Here is an 11,220-nt window from a genome sequence, read left to right as displayed (position 1 = left end):
TCTCTACATTTTGTGTATATTAATAGTCTCTATAGATCTGTTAAAAACTGAATTTCTCTTCTTTGTATTCCTTGGATGGCTGGACTGATTCATTGAAAACAAGGTCCTCCTGTCCTTGGAAGAGGTTTGGTTCCCCCACATTTAGTAAATTCAGTAAACCCTGAAAAGCTATCAGAATGCCCTGGATGATAGCCAGAGTAAATAAAAACCGTGGAAGTTACTGTTCTTTGACATTCAGACAGAACTACAACTGCCAAAGGAAAGTAAGTAAAAGTATCGTCAGGATCAGCATTCACATAAAAATTCCACAGAATCTGGAGCTCAGGGCCCTACAGTCAATAGTTATGCTGGTAATACTACCTAGTCATACTATTGGTACATTACTAGTCCCTTCCTCACAATAATTAATTTGATAAGGATTCCCAGAAAACCTTGTTGCACATTGATTTTCCATATTACAGTTTCATTCTCATATTCTTCAGAGAAGTTTGTAGGTAGCAGGTTATATCACATTTTTATCCTGCATTGAATGGGACACAGGTGGGAGGGAGAAGCAATGAAAACGTAGTATTGAAATGAACAAATGTTTGAGTGAAGAATATATTTGGTTAAATTTATCTTGGAATTTTGAGTCACAAAAACTTCATCCTTAGGATTCCTTTGTTGAGCACATGAAGATGATACTTAAACACCAGAAAGTGTTAAGGCATTTGAGTTGTGGGACTTTACTTGGTGTACTTTCAGCTGTCCTGTTCTGTAGGAAAGATTAGCTGATTGTCTTCATACTGAAAGGCACATCAAGAAAATCCTAGAGTGGACAGCCTATGATTTGGTATTAATGTATATACTTGTGGACACACTCTAAGAATCCATTTGTTTAGCAAAGTGTCAAAATCCAGATGAACCAAAGAAATCATGAAGACTTGTGAGTAACTGCACTGGAGTGGTAGCCGTAGATCATTTTATCCAGAATGCCCTGCTTGTTAATGGATCTATTTCTTCCCATGTAGCAACTGTTAACTTCCACATCTACATGATAGCATTCATTTGTTTATTTAGTCAATTACTCCACAAATATTTCCAAATGCCTACTTTATTTTACTAGACTTTGGGGATTCAGAGGTAGACCCCATACCAGTCTGTGCCCTCAAGTTGCTTCCAATCAAGAGAAGGGGACAGATAAGCTATAATGCAGTATGAATACTGTAAGAGTGGTCTACACTACAGACTCTCTGATAAGGCTTTATGGAACCATGTGTCCCTTTAGCCAATGTTTAATTCAGCCATTGTTGTTGGAAAATGTCAGTATTTTATTTTCATACAGCAGTAAAACATAGAAGAATGAAATGTCTTTTCAAATGGCCTAATAAGTCAGTAGACATTTTTTTATTTCTATATGAACTTTTCACTCTTGTGGCAATCATAAATGTACTTTATCAAGAAATTTCTTTGACCTTTCTCTAAATAAGGATATTGATATATCTTTAAATTCAGTTAAGCAACAATACTTAATGGTAAATTAATTTTTAGTTCATCATTTTAATTAAGTTTAGACTTCCTTCAACCTTGCAGCCTTACTGGATCTGTTACTCTTCAGCAATTTCATTTTTTTAATGATTTTTTTAAATTGCTATTAATAATGGTCATTTACATTACACACAGCAGATACTATACTTCCGTATAATTAGACAAAACATGAAGTGTTTAAGCACCCCAAATTCTCCAGAAACCAGTAGAACTTTTATCTCTAAGTCTTTTTAAAATTAGACCCATGACTTAAAGCCAAGTAACATAGATTAGGGAGGTGGTAGTTTGGTCAAAATATTACCTGCTCAAAAATATAAATGACAGCATTTTGCTTGCAATCCCAGAGTAAGGTTTTGCATATCCATTTTGAATAACTTTAGTGAAGTTAAGTGATTTGAAATTGAATGCAGTAGGGTAAGCTGATGAGACAGCTCAAAGCTATCGCAGGTCAAGGAAATCACGTAAAGTGGAGTCATCCTAGATTTCAATCCTTTTCATTGTAGAAACGCCAGCACCATTCGACTCCGAGCGTGACTGCATCTTGTTATATGTATAGAAGTTTTAAAATCAATTTGATTTTCACTGGTATGATTCTCTAGTGTACTTAATATGCTATGGACGGATTTCTGAGAATAGTAAGAAGCAGTTACACTTCTCATGAATATATAGCGAATGAGGCACTCTGATTTATTATTCGATTCTATTTTAGAACACTCTTATGATTTTTAAAAAAAAGGAAAGAAAGAAGAAAAATTCTAAAAAGCACAGACTAGTAGATTTGTGTTTTAATTCTCTCATCAGAGAGAATTTGGGTAAGCCCTTTAACTATTTATGCCTTAGTTTATCCACTTGTAATATTTGTTAAAACCTCCCACCTCTAAATTACTACCAGCATTTTTATGAACAATGCATTTTGAAGTATTTCATGATATGTATTAAAAATCAAACAATCCCCATATTTCAAATTTCAGTTTCTTTTTATTTATGAAAAATTTCCCTTCTTAGTAATGATTTTAAAAATTTATGTGAAGCTCAAGGAGATAAAGGACAACTAAAAAATTTCCAACAAAAAAATTAAATAGCATTGACAGCACAAATTCTAAAACTCAAGAGAATTCTAAATGAACTCAAGATTCATTAACCAAAGATATTTTATATACTAATTCAAGATGCAATGTGTATGCAACTCACAGTAATTTTTTTCATTGTGAATTTTAACATTTGCTCTAACTTTTCATTTACTGTAATCCCACAGTATTAATCTTACTTTTGACCCTTTTATTTACTACTGGAGCTAATATTTAGTTAGTTCCTCCTGTAGCATACCCTCTCCAGTGGTATTGATTTTCTTTTCTATTCTGTGACTTCACTAAAGTACCAAATGTCACAGGAAAGAGTTTTAATGTAGAATTTAACACCAAGAAATTAGCATAAGTCCATGTCCTACTGATAGAGACGAAAATTATTTAACCTTGCTTTCTGTGTAATTGATTTTTTAATGCCTTAATGCAAAGTGTTTTTTAAAACCTCTCTAAACCATAGATTGTGCTGAATTTGGGCTGTTGTTAAGTATACTGGTTATGCTAATTGTAGATTAACTTGGACCCCATCCAAATTGTAGCTCTAAGATAGACTGTTAGAGAAAGGGAGAATAAAAATTCCAGAAAATCTAAAGTAAAGCCAGATTATAAGACAAAGATTAATTATTAAAATTCAGAGTTTATTTGGGAGTCAAACATGTATAAATGGAGTCTTTATTCAACAGAGGCCAGGCCCTGTGCGGAGGCTGACAGGGCGGGCCTGTTATTGCACTAGGAACTTCAGGAGATGTAGCTGCAGAGACTTGTAACTTTGCAGGTAGATCATGCCTTCCCCCTCCAGGGTCTGCTCCCCAGCACCAGCACACACAGGAGTCTCCACCACCTACTGTGGAAACCCCTGGACGTTTCACTGAATTTTTAGTTTTCATCCAAATGTTAGGGTGTATGTGTATCTCATGTATAGACACAGCCCCAAACCTAAATAGTTCCATTGACTAAGTTTCCTCTTAAGTGTGCCATTAAATAACACACTTTATTTCTATAAAAGAAACATTTTCTCCAAATGTTTCTCCTCAGGTATTGTCAACAACAGTCCTGGGGAAATAGAGGCCCTTTCATTGATAAGCAATTTCCTAGCCCCTGGGGCTGCTGCATGGGGCACTGCCTTTGAGTGCTGGTTGCAGGCTCCAGGGAGAATTTAAAAGGAAGACAGCCAAGATAAGAAGTAGAAAACTGAGTAGGGGTGAAAGGAAAAGGAAGGAGAGAGAATACGTTTCCCTAGAGGGAATGGATGAATGCCAAAATATTTATTCTTCCTCCAAATGCCAGGGATTTCATATTCTACCCTATATATTAGTATATACCCTATATACTTACAAGGTACAGTATTTAAGCAATCTTATTTACTGTATTCAAGTTTAGCTGAGAAATAATACTTATTTAATCAGCTTTTACTCCAGTCCCATGCCTACCAGCAGAACAGGTCATCTGACCTACTCATAAGGTTCTTAAAATTAAATGAGCTCCAAAAATGTAAGGTATTTTTGCTGTGGGAGGCCATGGCAGACATATACATTAATATTTTCATGTCTTGGTTAAAATTTGGTACTATGGTTTTGTTTATCTCTGAAAGAAATTTTCAAACTATCACCTAGGAACAAAAATTGAAACATCACGAATTTTCCCAGTATGCTGAAAATATCGAGTAAGTCTTAGAATGTATAAATGGATCAAAGGTGTGCTTTTTATTCATAGGAAGGAGTTAGTGCTTAAAACCCCTTATGATGATTTGCAATAGTAGCTGTTTGTATTTCTTTCACAAACCAGATTGAATTCAACTAAGTGCAAACAGTATTTGTGGAATATATCTGTACCCTTTCCTAGGGTAGACATGGTGGGGTTGCATGTTAGGCAGGAGCTCCCTGCCCTCAGAAAGCAGACTGGTTGCCAAGTGGCAGAGTAAAGATGATAAGTACTTAGAACCTCAGCCCAGGAAGTAATGGATCAGCAGCATTTGCAGAAGTTAGGAAAGCCTTTATGGAAGAGAAGGGACTGTAATGGCATACTAATTTTGGATGGGCATTGGTAGGGGCACCTTAGGCAAGAAAAGCAATGTAAAGCAGAGCCAGCAGATGTGAGAAATAAAGGCCCAACTAAAGTGAACAGTCTGCACTTGGAGACAGAGAAGGACGGCTTGGTTCAACCAGATGGAACCAGGTTTTGGGAGAACCTGAGGCTCTAGGGAGATTTCAGAGAGGATTATGCAATATAAACCAGGGAGAGCCACTGTAGGTTCTTGAGCAGAGGTGTGACATGACATTTAAGAGAAATAATTACCCCTGTGCCTTGAAAAGTATTGTTAATGAATCTATTGGCTGTTTTTTGGGGGTTTTCCCCTTCAATTATTTGTCTCCTCCTCATTTGCTATTTACTGCTCCTGTCTGCTTCAGCATGGCATCTTTGCACACCCATTCCTCTTGTACTTCCAGTTTCTGATGGCTGTGTGAAGGGAAAAGCAACGGTGGGGGGGACATTTACCTGGAACATGGGACTTCCTGGTGCTGGAAGACCCTGGAGAGACCAGGGAGACAGGGACCATGTGGCCCCAGGCTCTCCAGCCTCTCTACACTGGGCAGAAGTATAGGTTCCCTCATGTGGCACAGCTGCCTCTACCCTCACGGGTGAGCAGGATTCACAGGCAATGATGCGGGTCACATCACAGTGACCTGGCCCCAGGAATGTGCATTTGCGGAGTACTGGTGTAGGCACCCCAAGCAGCAGTTTCTGACCACACCAGTCCACAAAGGGCATTTTGTGCCCTAAGCATCCATTACTGTCCAGCCCGAAACCATTCAACTGTCCTCTTTTACAGTCTGAGTTAAGATAGGTTTCAGGCTGGGCCTATGAAAAAAATGTTCCTTTCACAGTATAATGTTCTCTTCCATAACTACACAATTAAGACCTCTACATCCCCCCACCCCTTACACCTGCCTTTTTGTAACTTTATTTTTTAAAGGGGAAATACAGTGGAAAGGAAAGTAAGCATTTTAATTTTTGACATCTCCAAACCCATTCATTAATTTGGGAAAGTAAAATGCATTTGACCTGATGGAATATTTATAAAACTTGGAAGCTCATTGTCAAATAAATCTCATTTATTTAATCCAGTATTAGACCGCCTTTTTTTTTTTTTAACCAGATGGAAAACATTAGCAGTAATAGTGAGCAAACATACCCAGGCTCCCAGAGGTCATTTTTAACCACCATTAACAATCTGGTTTTCACAGATTAGTAATATACAAAAGGCAACAGTCCAGTAAAAGAGACACAAAGGCAGCTGAAGCTTCTGGGCTCTTTATTTACCTCACATTTAACCATTCTTAAAAACCTTTTGTGAGTGAGACATTTGAAACTTCTAAGCTCAAATTGGCAGATTTTACCGAGAAGATGCAGCAAAACATCTGTTTGAAATAGACACTGATGTAAAATATTAATAAAACCTCCACAAAGCTCATCAAAAGAAGAGCTTGTTATTAATGTCATCAGTAGATTTGCCTGTGGTTAGTAGAGTTTCCATTTACTAGCTATTTGTTTAGTGCTTTCATATCTGTGTGAACCCCCAAATTGTGAAGTGGGAAAGAAATTCATTTTTACACACCGTATTTTAATTTAATTATCTAATTGGAATTTAATATAAGATAAACAGTCCAAAAAATACACTAATAAATCAAAAAGAATCTGGTCCATAATGTGATAAGGACATGGCTTCCAGAGGTGCCTATTCAGAGACATACTATCTCATTTAAATCATATTTAGAATGATTGGGAAACTTGTAGAATGATAAAATCTCATTATGTCCAATAGACAGATGTAGCAATACCTGCAGGCTTGATTCTTACACTTGTTCAGACTCAATATTGCATGTGAGAATGAAACAACACGTTTAACTAGCTAACTGAGACTTAACATTAGCAAAACTACACATAATATACATTTATTTTCATTTCAAAATGATTTGTTATGAACTTTCATGCTACTCTTCTTTTAGGTAGTAGTATTTTATAGGAATTACACTGAGGTCTTATATTTTAAGTGCTTCACAGGTATTTCCTCATTATTTTATTACATGGAGAAGAAAACCAAGGTGTTAATATTCAAAAGCCTATAAAGAGAAGTTGTGTCCAAGATGAGTGTGGAAATGAGATTATACAAATCTGATCTGGAGAGTAAAGTAAGGCTTACCATTAAGAAACTTAGCAATGCCACGTATGTCGTTGTCCCAATGATAAGGAGCCAGGGGAAGCACCTTCCCATAACTATGCACATAGGGAGGAATATTTGTATTTACATGCACACATATATGCATACACACACACCTTCACACACTTACTCTCAACTTTCTTCAGGTAGAAAGCAGAATCACCATTTATAATAATCATGTTTAGGGTTTTTCTGTCTGTCTTTGATACTGTAGGTCACTGCTTTGGGAATTCTGTTTCCCTCTTTGCAGGAACTTTTACCCTAACAGTGAAATCTCCCAGTATTCCAACAAGTGCCCCGGGGCCATTGCATTCCACTTCCTGCTGAGGAAGGGAAACGAATAAATAGTGAAGAGAGAATTGAAATGATGTGTACAGGCTTGTGCTATTGCTACAGTGCTACAGTTTAGAATTTATGACTTGGGTTCCTTTCACTGACAACTGAAAACACTTAAATGAATACCTATTATGTGTCCCGCACCATGCTTGGTACTAGCCATGCAGGAAAGACAGAACCCCCACCAGTTAGCACACTGCCTAGTGGATGCGGAAGGTGAGTGAGCAAACCGCTGTGGACACTGAGGGGGAGCTAGGTCCATGAACCTTAAGCATCATTGTCTGTATTGTCACACCATTTTAAATGAAAATGGAAAGTTTGGTTACATTATGTGGGCAGTTGCAGATAGCAGGTTGAAATTTGAAAAAACAAAATTCTGAATAGCTGAATGATTGGATTTCTTTGGTTTACTTATGTTTTGCGGTAAATGTGGACTCAACTGATGGCTGTAGATAAATACATTTTCTTAGCTAGCTATCATTCTAGTTAGCAAAATAGGTAAGAACAACGAATTAACCTTTTTCCACAGTATTGTTTTTATTGATTGAAGACAAGTAATTAAGAAACTGCCAGCAAGCATGTGAATATTACAAAGTAACATAACTTATTTCACATCTCTGTTTTAGATTGATTAAAAAAGAAAACTATCAATTATTAGGAATCATTCCAAGCTTATAAATCCTCTCCCATGGACACTAAAGGCTCCTCCCACTTCTTTCTCACTGCCCTCAATTAGGCAGGAGGCTTGTGCTTTCACTGTCTTGAGAGCCTTCCTATTGACACCAGGCTTCTCTACTTTTGGAAGAGGGAGTCTGATCAGATTTCTTCCAGAAATGTTGACTGTTTAACCTCCTTTTGTACCCACTCTAGCGATGACCTTTGTGTAAAAGATGGGTAGTGGTGGGGGCTGGGAGGGGGGACAACTTCAGGAATCTCCTGGCTTGGAGCTGCCATCACAGGATGGACAGCCTCTGCCCTGGTTTTCCATAGCTCCTTGCCATGCTTCAGGGACTGCACATGAGTAAATGCAGACATTTGGTTTGGAGGACTTCCACTTCCACATTATATTAAATAAGCTCTTTTGTAAATATTAAAAGAGAATGAAAAGAAAAACTTTCAGACATACCCTACACAAAACTAATATTTTTTCTCCTTTTTTTAAAGCTGAACACACACAAGAAACGAATTCACCTCATTCACTTAAAAAGGATGTAGAAAATATGGGGAAAGGTAAAGAAAAGTTTTAATTCTGTAGAACTTCTCTTAGCTTTAAAAGACTAGAGATAATAGGAGGATATTTTTGTTCTACACCGTATTTTAAGCTTGACGAGCAACATATGAATAATATATGGACCACTGGGTGGATATAATTGAGATTAATGCATACATATCAATCAATACATGACACTGTAATATAATACTTTAAAATAATATATTACATTGATTTATATTCATGGATTTCTGCATAGAATCTATCCTATGTCTATGCAACACTGTTTAAACTGGTAAAATATTTTGTCTTATAATAATAAATTGCCATATATAACAGTTCTCTGGAGAGTTATTTGTAAAGATTAGTAAAATGACTCTTCTTTTTTCTTTATTAGAAGAACTTCAGAAGGTTTTATTTGAACAAATAGATTTACGGAGACGACTAGAACAAGAATTCCAAGTGCTAAAAGGAAATACATCTTTCCCAGTATTCAGTAAGAAATCACTTTTATTTCGTTGCATTATGATAGTTGATGACAGTTCTATTATTAGGCTTAAGAATATGCTTCTAAGTATTAAGTGATTGTGTAAAGTGTCACATGGTCTTCCTGTGGTCTCTGCCTAAATATTTGGATATTTTAGTCTACTATTCATGCTTTGAATCAGTTCACAGATAAAATTTCCTATAAAAACCTTTTGGTAATTACTGTATTGGTAGATGTGTATCTGTGTGTATGTATTATGTGTATTTAAAATATGTATGCAAATATCATTAAATATGTAGGTATTTAAATATTGAGGTATATTTAGATTCTGTATTTTAAAAATGAAAGAATTACTCGGGCATTTTTATTTTCTAAGATGGGAAAAACAAAAAAATTAATTTTTATTCTCAGTACTGGAGAGCTACCTGGTACTTCAAGGTATAAATAACTATGAAGATTTAAAATTTAACAGATCAATGTACCCAATTTATTCATTGAAATACATATAATTTTAGTAGTTCTGAATTCTCCATCCATATTTAATGTCAAAATTCCATTCCAGATTTGGTGGTAGTATATTATAGCATAAAAACTATTGTTTATGTCCCAGAGTCCTGGAATTTCAGAAAAATGTAATGCTAAATGTTCACATATCTAAAATTCACCAACCCTAATCTGGGACACATTTGGGAAATACATCACAGTAGTGTTTTTTCTAGGCTTTTTGGAATTTCCTTTAGTCACATTCCTCTACTAAGAAAAAGGAAAGTGGGAAAGAAAATAGTACACAAACTTATATTTTAAATTATGTAAATTTAATGTTAATTTTTTTCTGGGACCCTTTTTTAGAATCTCAGCATGGCCCTTGGTTTTAATCCAGACATCATGAAACTAATGTTGGCAATACTTGTGTTAGAGCTACGACTGGCATCTGAAAGAGGTTTTTCAGTGACTGTGACAATTTTAATAATATGAGCATAAAGGCCTGCTATCCCCAGGGCTTCTCAAATGTAATCCTAAGCGCAACTGAAAGACATGCTTTCTTGAGTGGCATTTTGGATGGTTCTATGTCCATGGTAACATGTTAAACTAAGTTCCTCCAGTATGTTCAGCAAGGATAAAAACAAAGAGGGTCCTGATGGAAGGGAGCTCTGACCACAAAGAGCAAGAAGGTTTGCCAAGCCTGGGACCCCTCAGTACCCACAAGGAAGCTTTGGAGCTCACAGTGCTGTAGTATTTTGAATTTGGAGGGTGGCTGCCGAGGCTTAAAATGAGATGGAAGGGAGGAGAATGGCCAATAGCTTTTGATAATGTATTAAGATCATCATGACATTTGCAGCTTTGAGAAAAAGGGAAACATTTTAAAATATCTTTGAAACCTTAAAAACCAGGTGCTTCCAAAGGATCCAGGAATCTCCAAATTTTTAAACTATATCTGAAGAGAGAATGCACCATTCCTTGCAGCAATGAGCAGACATTGAAAGATTGGTTTCCCCTAAAAGCTGATATTTATCTAATTGTTGAGTTTGCAAATCCCCACGTTTAGATCCAGCAGAGTGAGTCTAAGTCCCACTGAATCTCTGAAGTGCCCCCCAAACTCCCTCTGAAGGCAGTGTAACCATAATTTATCCCATTAATAAAAGCTAATTAATCAGTTTAAGGAATTAAGTAATTGATAATAATTTATACATATTCTTTATTAACTGCTCTACCATACAACATGCACATGTTTCTGTTTAAAAACAATAGAATATTGTAGTACAACTGGCCAATATCAATTCAGAGCTATCATTCATCCTTTTGATCTTAAAGTCTTACTTAATTGAAATTAATCCACTGTGATTGCTTCATATAGGAAAACACTTCAATTAAGCAACAACAAAAAAATTTTTCCACTTTTTTAATCTGCAGCATACTCCACTGACCAAGGAATTGGCATGTGTGTGCCCAGGTTTGACTAATGCGTGGTTTAGACACACCGCAAAGAGGCAGTTAATTTCACACCAATGAAAATAGCAAATGCACATTATGTGCTTGTTAACTAAATGTGAGAGGCTGTGAGGCTGGCAGACATATTTAGAGTCTCTCAGATAGAAAGGGGAAAACAGAACTTTGTAAAGCCAAAACAGAAGGAAGCATAGAGGAATCTGGGCCAGAATTTTGCAGAGCCTTCAACTAAGAAGTGGACAGATATTCAGTCATGACACTTAAACTTCAGTTCACTTAGAACACTGGGGATTTAGGCTGAGCTGTAGCATGTGACAATTAGGAATCCAAACTGAAAAATCGACCAGACCTGAGTTCTCTTTTGGACTCTGCTACTTCCTGGTTGTAGGACCTTGGAAACAGTAAAATGGGC

At 36.4% G+C, this 11,220-nt stretch overlaps 1 protein-coding gene across 3 annotated transcripts in view; it reads left to right on the top strand.

Moving 5' to 3' along the window:
• Positions 1-11,220, top strand: part of SKOR2 (SKI family transcriptional corepressor 2) — a 38,842-nt gene that overhangs the window by 7,916 nt on the left and 19,706 nt on the right. For 2 of the 3 annotated variants that reach the window (XM_037015068.2, XM_073213022.1), the window contains exons 4-5: positions 8,329-8,394; positions 8,772-8,870. In XM_037015068.2, coding sequence (XP_036870963.2) covers positions 8,329-8,394; positions 8,772-8,870 — 165 coding nt within the window. The remainder of the gene's footprint in view (positions 1-8,328; positions 8,395-8,771; positions 8,871-11,220) is intronic. The other variant, XM_073213023.1, reaches the window with a different exon arrangement.

The sequence above is a fragment of the Manis javanica genome, chromosome 9 (genome assembly GCF_040802235.1).
Source record: "Manis javanica isolate MJ-LG chromosome 9, MJ_LKY, whole genome shotgun sequence".
NCBI lineage: Eukaryota > Metazoa > Chordata > Mammalia > Pholidota > Manidae > Manis > Manis javanica.
The sequence above is the reverse complement of the archived record's forward strand: the minus strand, read 5'-3'. Positions and strand labels throughout refer to the sequence as shown.